General features: G+C 44.8%; 1 protein-coding gene across 1 annotated transcript in view; it reads right to left on the bottom strand.

The window, feature by feature from the left end:
• Positions 1 to 275: 275 nt before the first annotated feature.
• The window catches only part of LOC141735496 (Krueppel-like factor 9), a 30,138-nt gene continuing 16,333 nt past the window's right edge, over positions 276 to 14,080 (bottom strand). The window contains exon 2 of the mRNA XM_074568382.1: positions 276 to 499. Coding sequence (XP_074424483.1) covers positions 276 to 499 — 224 coding nt within the window. The remainder of the gene's footprint in view (positions 500 to 14,080) is intronic.

Here is a 14,080-nt window from a genome sequence, read left to right as displayed (position 1 = left end):
AGTGTCAATGCTTTAAATTACAAAAGAAAGTCATTGCCTAGACCACTCACCATCCCTTCCCTCACTCACTCTGCAATTCACTTGCTTAAGACTTGTTCCTAGCAAAGGGTGGGGAGGGGGCACAGAGTACTTATTTTTTTAAACTTCGGCTACACGTGCTTTCAAACCGTGAGTAGAGACTGTGAACAACATGGCAGCGAACTGCTCTTACACTGTTCACCATATCCTTGCCACTGCTCACTTCCCCCACTGCCCTCCCCAGGCCAGCTCTGCTTTCATAAGGAGCTGGACTTTTTGGATCGCTTGATCATGCTGGGGTGAAACTCAGTGTGGCGCCGGGCATGCTTTGTCAGGTGGTCGCTCCGCATGAACCGCTTCTCACAGAGGGGGCACCGAAACTGTTTTTCGCCTGTGTGGGTTCGGTAGTGCCAGGTGAGCTCATCAGAGCAAGAGAACTTTTTAAGGCAGCCAGGCCATGTGCAGGGGAATGGTCGCTCACCTGCAGGGTGACAAGAAATTTAGGGGAGGGATATAAACACCAGCACATACAAACTTTGCTGCATCAAGACAGCTGAGAAGATGAGGAATATGCTCCTGAGGGGAAAAGCTGCCTTTATTTCTTTGCCATATGTGGAATAAATACTAAATTGGCTAAAAAATACAAAAGTACAGCATTGTTCACACATTAAGGAAAAGTATAAAATCAAGAGGCTTCTGAGGTAGAAAATAGCCGCAGCTGGCATGAAGGACACAACATCTGTGGTTCCCTGATAAGCTACATGAGGTACGGGACGGGATGCAATTATTCCGCGGCTTTACCTTATGATGTATAGCGGATACAGGAATGGGATGATACCATGAAACAGATAAGCTGCCAATTAGCTGCCCGCTAGATGCTCAGAGCCAACATTTTGTCAAATTTTGATGAAATGCTGTCCTTTGTGCGAACTTTGCTCATTATAATGTCATTATAATACCAAAACACACCTCCATCCCGAAGGCTACCCGCCTCCAAGGTGCGACCACTCCTTCTTGAGTCTGCGCCCTGAATTTCTCGTAAACTATACCTTTAATTGTGAAGCGAGAGAAATTTACACCAATCATGATAAAAGTATGTATGACTAAAGTCACTCAAACTCCACCTTGAAGATAACAAATAGTATAAAAATAGCCCGAGAGAGGGGGGATACCCAGGGAAGACACCATCATAAAGAATTACATCACTGACTTCTGGGATCAGTCGACGGGCTGAGCCTCTCTTCCCCCCTCCATAGGGACGCCTTTGGGTAAGACTTAGATTATACCGAGTGCTTCCTCGGGAAACTTAGAAATTTCTCTAGAGACTCTCTTTTCTACATTTAAAGCCAGGCTGTATCGTTTATAACTTTGTCGCGCGTTTTGTATATGTAGCAATACTTTCATTTGCACGTGCTTTGCAGACAGTGTATTTATCACCGGCAATCCTAAGAACCTATATATCTGTTGTTTAAATAAACTGCACTTTTTTAAGTAGCTAGTCGTTTTGGTTTCTCACTGAACGCGACCAAAGACTCGAGAGTGGCCGTGCTAGTTCATGAGCACGACTAGACTGAAGGTGCAGTCCACTATTAGTGTATCCAAATCGTAATAGTTTAATACATATTAAACGCGATTGGACTGATAGTGCTGAATTGGGCATCACTCAGAATTTAAACCTAGCCGCACCTAGCCTCCCACCTCGGTGAGGAGTGTTAGAACGCAAGGGGGTTTATCTTCTGCTAAAACCGCTTTGCCCCTTTTCACGCAACAGAATTTTGGCGTAGTCGGCAGGATTGCCATGGATAAACTGCTGCAAAAATATGATTGTGCCCCTTCCCAGGCTGGGAAGGAGTGGGCCCATAAATTTTGGAAGGATGAAGAGAAAGTGGTGGAACGTATTGAAGAGTATCGGGTTTCACAGAAGCTCAGAGCGGGGAAAGGCAAAGGTGTGATCTGTGCGGTGTTAGGCGCCTGTTTATCTTGTGCACAACAAGAAGCTAGGGAAACCCCTGCTCCTAATCTGATTTCAGCTGTAGAATATGGAACCCTGAAATCGGAGAATGAGGTGTTGAAGTCATCATTAGCCTTTCAAAAGGAGACAGGAGAAAAATTAAGAACTCAAGTTGATAAGCTTGTGAGTGAGAATGAATGTTTAGGAAACCGGAATGCTCAACTTGGGAGTGAAAATCACCAACTTAAAATGTTATTGGAAAGGGTGACTGGGCTCTTAGATAAAATGCAGCCCTCGACCCAGGTCCAACAAATTCGTAAATTAATGTGTTATCCAAATTCTGGAACCCAGACCGGAGATTTTTGGTCTAATAGTGAAGATGAGGAAGAAGATGAGGAGGGAAGGACTTTTACTGTGAAATCTCGAGTCTTTCCTTTACGACCTCTGATTAAAACTGAAACCACAGTTGATGAGGATGATGAGGAAGTCCGCAACACTGTGCGTACTATTCCGTGGACACCAACAGAGTTAGCGAAAATAAGGGAAAAATATTCGAGGCGGCCAGAAGAGTCAGCTGTTGAGTATGTGTGGCGAGTTTCTTCTGAAGGAGGAGATAGAATTATGTTGAGTGAGAAAGAAGCAGGAGACTCTTGGGGACCAGGAGTGTTTTTAACTACAATGGACGGGGATCATAATTATTCCCTAACCGCTCGAGCAGCCTTTTGGGCAGGTGGTATGGATCCGCGAGAGAGGGGAGAGCCATTAGAGATTAGAGCTACAGGCTACTCTGAACTGTTTGCGGCGATACGGAAAGCAGCTTGTCTGCAAGCCATGTATGACAGAGAGGAATTTCGGAAATCCCCAATGTCAGCTGCTATCGACCCCGATCGATTAGCCCCTCTCATCCGTGGTCTTCCCGATTGCCTGAAGCCATTTGTTGTTCGTACTCAAGATCGTATACGAGAGGCTCGGGATGCTCATGGGCGGGGCCGGCGTCGCTACATGCCCACCTGGAATGAATATGTACAGGAAATAGACCAATATGGGCGCCAAATGGGCTGGGCCAGCCTAACTAGCGAAAAATCCTCCGAACACCCCCGAAAGGTTCGTCAAGTCCGAACTCACACTCAAAACCCCAAACCGGTGGAAAGGTTTAAGCCTGATAAGGACCGGAATGAGTTGTGGCGTAAAGCCCTACAATTAGGGGTGCCCCGACAATTCTTGCACGGTGTCCCTACGGGAGATCTCCGTACGCTGGTCCAATCTCTAACTAGAAAGAATAATTCGGCTGGGGAGAAAAGTCTAACCAGAGAATCCCCAAGCTGTGAGAAAATTGTGCCTTCTGCACCAGAGCGTAATTTGATTGATTTGTCAGAGTCCCAGTCAAAAAACTCCTATCCCCGGGGAGGGCAGTGAGCCACCCTGTCCGGCGGGTACTAGCTATTCAATGGCTCTCTCATAAAGATTCTGAACCTATTATCGCCATTCCTGTCGGACCCCGGAGGATGTCAGTAAACTTTATTATTGATACCGGAGCCCAAATGTCTGCAATCACTAATGAAACGGCACAACTTCTAGGTATAAATCCCACCAGACGCAGAGTCAACTTTGCAGGAATTGATGGTGTGGTAAAAACATGCCCCGTTGCAAAAATTAACCTCTGGTTGCCGGGAGAGCAGCGGATGACCAGGGCGGAAGTGTTAGTGGGTGCCTCGCGTACTAACCTCCTAGGATTTGACGTGCTGCGTGGGTGAATGTGGAAATTCCCAGATAGAACTGTGTGGAGTTTTGCAGGATGCGAAAAAGTAATAGACACAGTGAAATTGAGTCTCTTGGAAACTTCCATGCCTTTACCTCCCTCTAAAATCACTAATGTCCGGCAGTATCCACTGCCTGCAGCTGCACTTGCAGGAGCAGACGGGGTGGTATCAGATTTAGAAAAAAGAGACATCATCAAGAGGACTCACTCGCCTTATAATTCACCGGTGTGGCCCGTAAAGAAACCAAACGGGCAATGGCGTTTCACAGTAGATTACCGAAAGTTGAATGCCAACACTGCACCCCTGACCGCCGCAGTTCCAAATATCGCGGAAATTGTGACAATGATACAAGGAGCTGCCCATCCTTGGATGGCTGCCTTAGATGTTAAAGACATGTTTTTTATGATCCCCCTCCTTGAGCAGGACAAAGCGCGGTTTGCATTCACGTGGAAAGGAGTCCAATATACCTTTAACCGACTTCCACAAGGATACAAACATTCCCCCACCATTGCTCATAATGCTTTAGCTAAAGTGCTATCAGAGATTCCTGTTTCACAGGGATGTACGGTATACCAATATATTGATGACATCCTAATAGGGGGAGAGAACCAAGAAAGTGTAAAAGACATGATGGAAAACATCCGAAAAACATTACTTGATTTAGGATTGGAAATTCCAGACTCAAAGTGTCAGGGACCTGCACAGGAAGTTAAATTCCTGGGGGTCTGGTGGATTAAGGGAGCTGCTTCTGTCCCTCAGGATACCCTGGAAAAAATAGAGCATGGACAGAATCCATCCAGCGTGAAGGAGTTACAGCAAGTTCTGGGAACTTTAAGTTATTGGCGTAAACACATCCCTGGCTTTTCCATCATTGCTCGCCCCCTTTATAGTTTGCTCAAAAAGGGTAGATCCTGGGAGTGGACTGAACAACACACTAATGCTCTGCAATTACTAATAAAGGAGCTAAGGTTATTCCAACAGCTTGGTCCTATACATCCAACTGACCCTGTCCACGTAGAATGGGGGTTCAGTGAACATGGTTCCCATTGTAATTTATGGCAGAAAGGACCAGCAGGACCGGAGAGACCATTAGAATTTAGCTCTCACTCCTTCAATGATACTGAGAGCAGATATTCAGACCTTGAGAAGGGTTTACTGTCCCTAGTGCGAGCGTTGCAACGAACAGAGCAGATAAGAAGAGAACAGAGTGTGATCATTCGGGGACCTTTTCGCCTCCTAGATGTGGTCCGTAAAGGGACAACACCACCAGCTGGCATTGCCCAGAAACCTACAGTTCGAAAGTGGTATGCTTATTTAGAAGGCATTAATGAAATCATGCCAGTCTCTGAAGGCAGTGTTAAAGTATCCAAGCTACAAAAGGATATAGATGGTGCCCTATTGTTCCAATCCCCACCAAACAGACCATCTCCGATCCAAGAAGCTCCTCCTTTGAAGGAAGGCAGTGATCTTACAGGAGTGTGGTTTACTGATGCGTCATCTCACCGTGAAAACAATAAGTGGAAATATAAGGCCGTAGCACTGGAAGTAGCAACGGGAGAAAGAGCGATTGAAACAGGGGAGGGTAGTGCACAAGTAGGGGAACTCAGAGCTGTCCTACTAGCTGCACAACATGGAGCCACCTCCATTTACACTGACTCATATGCTGTTTTTAAAGGAGCCACTGAATGGATAGGACACTGGGCAGCCGATGATTGGCAGGTGAACAGAGTCCCGATTTGGGAGACGGACAGTTGGAAGCAACTGTTAGAAATAGGAGGACAGAGAACATTGCACATTGGTTGGGTAAAAGGCCATGATCGTTCAAACTCGATCACTGCTCAATTCAACCAACAGGTAGATAGCCTCACGCGGCTACAGCAAATTGACATTGTAGATGATGGTCGGGAATGGGAACACTTACTTGAATGGTTACATGTTAAAGGTGGCCACACAGGCCGTGCTGACCTGTATCAGGAAGGTCTAGCCCGGGGGGGCCCGTGTCGGTTAAGCTGTGCGAACAAATAGTAACTGCCTGTTCACAATGTCGCCTACGACTCAGCAAAGATCATCCGAGTAAGGCGCCTCCCTTACACATTCGGGACAAGAAAACGTTGTGGCATTCATGGCAGATTGACTATATTGGGCCCTTGAGATTATCAGGTGGGAAAAGATATGTCCTGGTAGGAGTGGAGATTATCTCCAGCCTCAGTATGGCCAGCAGTTTCAAATCAGCTACCGGGGACAACACAGTGAAAGGCCTAAAAGGGTGGTTCAGCACACTTCCCCTTCCCGAGGAAATCCAAAGTGATAACGCTTCACACTTTACCGCTTCGGTGGTACAAGATTGGGCCAAAGAAGAAGGGATTCGATGGGTATTTCATACTCCCTATTATCCCCAGGCTAATGGCATTGTTGAACACACCAATGGATTGGTTAAGCATTTTGCAAAAACTCATGAACCTGGTTGGCATTTGCGATTGGACGATGCCATCTATCAATTAAATAACAGATGGAGTGGAGACGGCTGTCCTAAAATGAAAGCTTTCTGTGTATCTGCCAATATTATCTCTCCAAAGGCTCCCAATGAACCGGGAACATACCCCGGAAGATTTCACCCTGGGCAACCTGTGCTAGTGAAAATGCCTCAAATTGGGATGGTACCAATGGTGCTAGCTACTCCCAAAAATCCCTATGCATGGGAAGCCAAGGACTGTTCAGGGAAGATACACCGGATCAGCACCCGGTGGATCTCGCCTTCTTTTTAACCCCATCGGTCGAATAAGACTGAGCAGATTTTCTTTTCCTTTGTGTCTTACAGGAACCTTGGATGAGCTGTACAGACGGATTGGCCTACGCTACCTTTGAGTGTCTCCAGGGAATCCTGACATTGATCCTGGCAATAATACTATTTTTATTATGTATGGCTACCTGGAGGCCCAAATTCTAAAATGACGAATTGGCAGATGGAATTGATGCTATTCAGTTTTACCTTTTTATTCCCTGTTGTTTGTAGTCAGAGAGACCCAGAGTGGCCATGGTCTCAAGCCTTTGTTAAACACAATGCGATGGCAGGTACTAGAAAGGCAGAATTGAGTTTGGCCACTGTAGTTCTACAGGAAAATGAGGTGTTACATGAGTGGACCTGGAATAGTTGGTACCCAGTCCTGAAAGGTAAGGCAGGGGTGGAAATCCAAGTAGGGTGTAGAATGATCAACGGCTCAAACCATGAGAAGGCCATGAGAATAGAGATATTTCGCCCTCAGAACCCACGCTCAATGACAACAAAGCACTGTGTCACCGACAAGTGGGATTGCTGGTATAATTTTACTCTTGTTGAACCCACTCTTGTAACTTGTCATTGGCAACAGGATGAAATAGCGCTGCTATTTGAATTCAAGATAGACGTAGCACCTGACCTTTGGGATAATGCATTGTCACGGTACACTGCAAGCACCGGAACACCAGGAAACAAAAGGGGTTTAAATCTCTCCACTCTGGTTATACAAGGAAGTGAAGTATATTCCAGAGATAAATGGAGATGGAATGATTCACTTCAAATGGCTAAAATCGAGGCCACCCTTGGAAAGAGGATACACATTGGTTGCCGATTTATCAATGGGTCTACTCACCACAGGCCAACTTTAATTAAAACCATCTATGTAGACTCTACCAAACCAGACAAATACAACACTGACTGTTACAAAATTATGGAGCCAAATTCAGATTGCTGGCACAATTTCACTTTTATCAAACCTACAATAGTGTATTGTATTTGGGGCTACAGGGGCACAGAATTGTTATTTGAATTTATGATTGACTCAAATACACCTGAACTTGCCGAAATAAATCCAGAACCTACACCCCCACAAACTCTCAAAGGCGTACCTTCTAAGCCCTCCATTAGTCTAACTCCTTACATTTTCAACATTGGCCCTTATGTTATTAAACACACAGGTCAACAACAGATACTGTTTAATCCCACATATTCCCTCAAACGAGTAGAATTGTCAATGCAGATTAAAAACTCTGCGATCAAACCCACTTGTTTACCATTCCTAAGTACATCTTATGCAGGATGGTCAGCATGGTTACGCAGACGAACTTTTGCCACTTCACAACGCCTGAAGAGGGATGTGACTGGTATCTTAGGAACAGGCCTGGGAGTCTTAAATAGTATAGATGCTGAGATACTTGCCAACAAACTAGTCACAACCACTACTGATCTGGACAAATTAAGACATCCCCTACAGTCCTCTCTATTAGCATTGGGAAATCACCAATGGCTTTTATCGAATATATTGCCTCAGTGGGAGGAAACAGGTGAAAAAGACCATCAGCTGATCACAGATGCACTTGGTACAACCCAAAACAATGTTTCCTTGGCTCTTAGTTGTATCCAAGCCCAATTGTGGATGCAATCTATGACAGCCGCAATCATAAGGGAAGGTGAAGAAGGCACCTTGCCCACCGAAATTCGAAAAGTAATATGGGATAACGCAATTGAATTTGAGAAAAAATTTCAGTCCTGGTGGTATCTGGTTAACTTCACCTATGATCCCATTGAGAGCAAGGCCACAGCTTTTGTCTTAACAATACGCAATGCTTTGGTATACACCATATACCCAATCATTGCGCTGGGGTTGAATCACCAAGGAGCCATACTCTATCCAATAGAGCACAGAGTGTGGGCACAACAAAACGAGAATAAATGGCAAACTGTTGATGTTGACGCATGCGTTTCACGAGACGAACAAGGATTCATTTGTGAGAGTAATACCCTGAAAGCACAAGACATTTGTCTTGACACCAACCAGAATGTTTGTCACTTTGAGATACATCCCGATGAAACCCCAGAAACTGTGCTTGTATATATTGGTAAAGGGTGTGTTTGCATGAGGTCTCCCTGTAGTCTTGTATTCATAGATGACATAGTAGTTGATATAAGTAATCACTCAAACCTTTTTGTTTGTAACTTTACTAACATTATCGGATGTGACTTCAATTATTCAGCTCCTGTTACATCTTTTCAATTGCTACAATCTAATTATACATTGATTCGAGATTTGTTGCCTACCCCCATCGGAATGAATCTCTCACTGGTGAAGAAGTTACTACAACACGATGAATTGAAGCGACTGTTGAAAGAGGCCCAAGAAAATGGACAGAGAACTTTGATTACCGTCCATCATGATGTTGAAGAAATACACCAAGTGCTGGAAAGAGTCAAGAGAGATGGAGGACATGGATGGGGAGATACTCTTTTTGGATGGTCACCGACAGTTACAGGACTTTATAACAAGATGCTCCATCCTGTTGTCGTTTTACTAATACTCATTATTTTGTGCTTCGCTTTGACAATTGTTTTGTATGTTAGACTTTGGATTATGATGAAAAGTTTAACTCATTTGATCACTCCACGAGATGTATTTGCACTTGATATCCCTCACCACAAGAACACATGTGATCTTTCCTATCAGTATTGAGTATCGTGGAGCTTGAGTGACTGTAGTCACGGGGTGGATTATGTGGAATAAATACTAAATTGGCTAAAAAATACAAAAGTACAGCATTGTTCACACATTAAGGAAAAGTCTAAAATCAAGAGGCTTCTGAGGTAGAAAATAGCCGCAGCTGGCATGAAGGACACAACATCTGTGGTTCCCTGATAAGCTACATGAGGTACGGGACGGGATGCAATTATTCCGCGGCTTTACCTTATGATGTATAGCGGATACAGGAATGGGATGATACCATGAAACAGATAAGCTGCCAATTAGCTGCCCGCTAGATGCTCAGAGCCAACATTTTGTCAAATTTTGATGAAATGCTGTCCTTTGTGCGAACTTTGCTCATTATGATGTCATTATAATACCAAAACACACCTCCATCCCGAAGGCTACCCGCCTCCAAGGTGCGACCACTCCTTCTTGAGTCTGCGCCCTGAATTTCTCGTAAACTATACCTTTAATTGTGAAGCGAGAGAAATTTACACCAATCATGATAAAAGTATGTATGACTAAAGTCACTCAAACTCCACCTTGAAGATAACAAATAGTATAAAAATAGCCCGAGAGAGGGGGGATACCCAGGGAAGACACCATCATAAAGAATTACATCACTGACTTCTGGGATCAGTCGACGGGCTGAGCCTCTCTTCCCCCCTCCATAGGGACGCCTTTGGGTAAGACTTAGATTATACCGAGTGCTTCCTCAGGAAACTTAGAAATTTCTCTAGAGACTCTCTTTTCTACATTTAAAGCCAGGCTGTATCGTTTATAACTTTGTCGCGCGTTTTCTGTATGTAACAATACTATCATTTGCACGTGCTTTGCAGACAGTGTATTTATCACCGGCAATCCTAAGAACCTATATATCTGTTGTTTAAATAAACTGCACTTTTTTAAGTAGCTAGTCGTTTTGGTTTCTCACTGAACGCGACCAAAGACTCGAGAGTGGCCGTGCTAGTTCATGAGCACGACTAGACTGAAGGTGCAGTCCACTATTAGTGTATCCAAATCGTAATAGTTTAATACATATTAAACGCGATTGGACTGATAGTGCTGAATTGGGCATCACTCAGAATTTAAACCTAGCTGCACCTAGCCTCCCACCTCGGTGAGGAGTGTTAGAACGCAAGGGGGTTTATCTTCTGCCAAAACCGCTTTGCCCCTTTTCACGCAACACCATAGTATCAGTGTCTGCAGAGTTGTTGATCACTTACTTCATCAGGTTTCAGTCTCACCTCTAGCAGAAGCCAAAACCCTCTCCAACCGCATGAAACTCTCACTCTAGTGCAGACATCACATGCCAGTACATTTTGATGCCTTAATTCCTTTTCTTAAGAGTCTCCCAGAGGGAATATAACTAACAGGTATGTGACAGTCAACCATGAAATATAAAAACTATACCAGGAGTGTTTCCAACTTGGAAGAGTTGTAAAGAAATTCAAGAACTCCAGATTTCTTGATACTGTGAAGTTTGATACAACACACTAGCTCACTTCACATTTACAGATCACCAAAAAAAGGAGTCATTTACAAGCAAGTGTGCCTTGGAATAACTCCTCAGACACAGCAGCAGAGATGAAAGACCAGGCTAAAGACTTGAGAAATTATTAGCCCAGAAGCTAGGATGACAACTGGTAATGGAAAGCATTGCAAAGCTTTAGAGAGAAGAATAGGGGCAGAGGAGTGGGGGGAAAATGACTGATGGCATCCAGAAGATGTGATGTCAAGGAGGAAGATGATGGACTAATTAAGCTGAGATTTAGCCACACAACGGGCCCTTAAAGCCCTAGTGAAATTGTCATAAGTAATGCAGCAATTTTAATGATTTAGGTTTCTAATTATATGGTATTCTTTGACAGGCAGACTACTCTGTCCCAAAATGACCAGCATTTGGTAGTTTTAGCTAGATGAGTAAGAGTTTGCACGTTAAGGCAGCCTCTTAGGCCAGCCACAGCATAGCCTGCTTCCTGTGCAATTTCTTTCTCACATCTCAGCAAAACTGGCTCTTGGTCAAGGAAGAAGGAGGCAGAAATAGCAAAATGCCAATTTAGCCTGGTGCATTAACCCAGAGCAGGATGGAAACATCACTGCAAGCCATTCTGACCTGGGGGTTATTTTTTTACAGATTTCTTGGCTTCCTGCTGGTATGTTTTTAAACATGGTTGGAATCCTTTTGGAATAAGCACTGCATGTATAGAAGAATTTAAAACTGTATGTTTGCTCATCTACATGTGAAGGCCATGATCACAGCTACAGCCCAGGGCAACACCAGGAGGTGAGCACAACCATATAGAGCACTTGTGTGATGGCACCATGCTAACTGGTCTCTTCTGGATTTGCTCTGTTTGATGTCTGCACGTGACATTTGAGTCAAGCATTTCACTTGTACTGCTCTTTTACTATCTCATGGTTTCTGTCACAGCTTCTTGAAGCAGGAATCAGTGAGAGGTGCAGAAAAGCTTTCTAGATCCCCCAGGGAGTGTGGGAGAAGTACTATAAATGTTGCATGCATGGAGGCATCTAGGCTCTATATCAGGTACCTACACTCCAGAGCAGTGGAAAAAGTTCAGGCATCCTGCCCCTTCCCCAGAAGCAACATTTCTTATAATCTACCTCAGGACAGCTCTTCAGCTTGCAGAAATGCCTAATTCTATTAGAGACAGATCAGGTATCTAGGCTGGATAACAAGGTGCTACTGACTTCCATGCTCTAGTCAGACATTCCCCTCCCCCATGTGTTTTCCACTTTAGTACTACTAAAGCTTGAAATGAGCAGAATAAATCCTTAAAACGAAGTGTTATTATACACTATTTACTTTGTTGTCAGTATGCTACTTATGTTTTAAAACATACCTTAGCTTGGATTTCAACCAAGTGATGGAGAAATGGCCACTGATGCATCAACAATACCTTAAAACCATATGCAATATAATCTGAACAAGAAATAAAACTTTATTCAAAAGACATATTCAGGGCAGCTTACACAAGTAACAAATGAAACAAATTCATTTAAAGGTTAATGGAATAGGTATCTGCAGAATTCTCATTCTTTGTCCTATTTGCTACCAGGGACATAGTGGTAGACATAATAGCACAAGCTAACATTGGTTCTCCATAGATCTTTTCTGAAGTCTAAAGAACATGCACTTCTGCATCAGATCCCATATGGATATAAAGCCATTGTGGATCCTTTTGATCTCTCTCTCTGCTCCAGTTGATCCTTTCTCCCTGTTCCTTCTCACATGCTCTCCCTCAAATGGAGAGTTTCTAATTTCTCTGCAAGATTAAACTCTGCATCTAAGCTGCTTTTTATGAGCTGAGGCAGGTAACACTCCATTTTTTTCTGACTGGGGGGGCAATTATTTAGCTTTCTTTGGTCCTACCCTGAGACATTCCAGATTTTCCACACTGTGGTCTTGTGCAGGGTTTCTGGGGGGGGGGGGGGGAAAGAAGGGGGGGGGAAAGAAGGGGGGGGGAAAGAAGGGGGAAAAGGGAGGAAATATAAAGTCTGCATTAGTAGATTAATTAATAGTACAGGTATTATACCAAATATCCTGATTCATCATTTGTCTTCTTACTACAAGACGCTATTTTAGATGTGGATGACTGTGTGGTGCAGTCGACACACTGGAGGGAAGGGATGCCATCCAGAGGGACCTGGACAGGCTTGAGAGGTGGGCCCATGCCAACCTCATGAAGTTCAACCAGGCCAAGTGCAAGGGGAAACACTAAGCACAAATACAGGCTGGGCAGAGAATGGACTGAGAGCAGCCCTGAGGAAGAGGACTTGGGGGCATTGGTGGATGAGAAGCTCAGCATGAGCTGGCAATGTGTGCTTGCAGCCCAGAAAGCCAACCGTATCCTGGGATGCATCAAAAGAAGCGTAGCCAGCAGGTCGAGGGAGGTTATTCTGCCCCTCTACTGTGCTCTCTTGAGACCCCACCTGGAGTACTGTGTCCAGCTCTGGGGTTCACAGTACAAGAAAGACATGTGACACAGCCAGCCCAGCTGAAGTGCCTCTATGCGAATGCACGCAGCTTGGGCAATAAACAGGATGAATTAAGGGCCACTGGGCTGCTGGAAAGCCATGACATAGTGGCTATTACTGAAACTTGGTGGGATGATTCCCACGACTGGAATGTAGGGATAGATGGATACAAGCTCTTTAGGAAGGACAGGCAGGGTAGGAGGGGAGGAGGTGTTGCCCTCTACATCAGTGCCCAGCTAGAATCGATGGAGCTCCACATGGGGAAGGATGATGAGCTGGTTGAGAGTGTATAGGTTAAGATTAAAGGGAAGATGGGGAAGGCAATGTTACAGTAGGGGTCTGCTACAGGCCACCTGACCAGCAGAGCCAAGCAGATGAGGCCCTCCATAGGCAGATAGAAGTGGCTTCACGTTCACAGGCCCTGGTCCTCTTGGGGGATTTCAACCACCCTGACATCTGCTGGAGGGACAACACAGCAAGGCACCAGCAATCCAGGATGTTCTAGAATGCATTGATGACAACTTCCTCCTCCAAATGGTAGAGGAACCAACAAGAAAAGGTGCTATGCTGGACCTCGTTCTCACCAACAGGGAAGGGCTGGTGACCAACGTGAGGCTCAGGGATAACCTTGGCTGCAGTGACCACAAAGCAATAGAATTTAAGATCCTCAGGGCAACTAGGAGGATGTATTCCAAGCTTACGACCCTGGACTTTAGGCATGCAGACTTTGATCACTTCAGGGATCTGCTGGCCAAAGTGCCGTGGGACAAAGCCCTAGAGGGAGGGGGGGCCCAGGACAGCTGGTCAGTATTCAAGGATCACCTTCTCCGTGTCCAGAAGCAAACTATACCGACAAA

The sequence above is a fragment of the Larus michahellis genome, chromosome W (assembly GCF_964199755.1).
Source record: "Larus michahellis chromosome W, bLarMic1.1, whole genome shotgun sequence".
Lineage (NCBI taxonomy): Eukaryota > Metazoa > Chordata > Aves > Charadriiformes > Laridae > Larus > Larus michahellis.
Note: the sequence above shows the minus strand (reverse complement) of the source record. Positions and strands in the feature narration are given on the sequence as shown.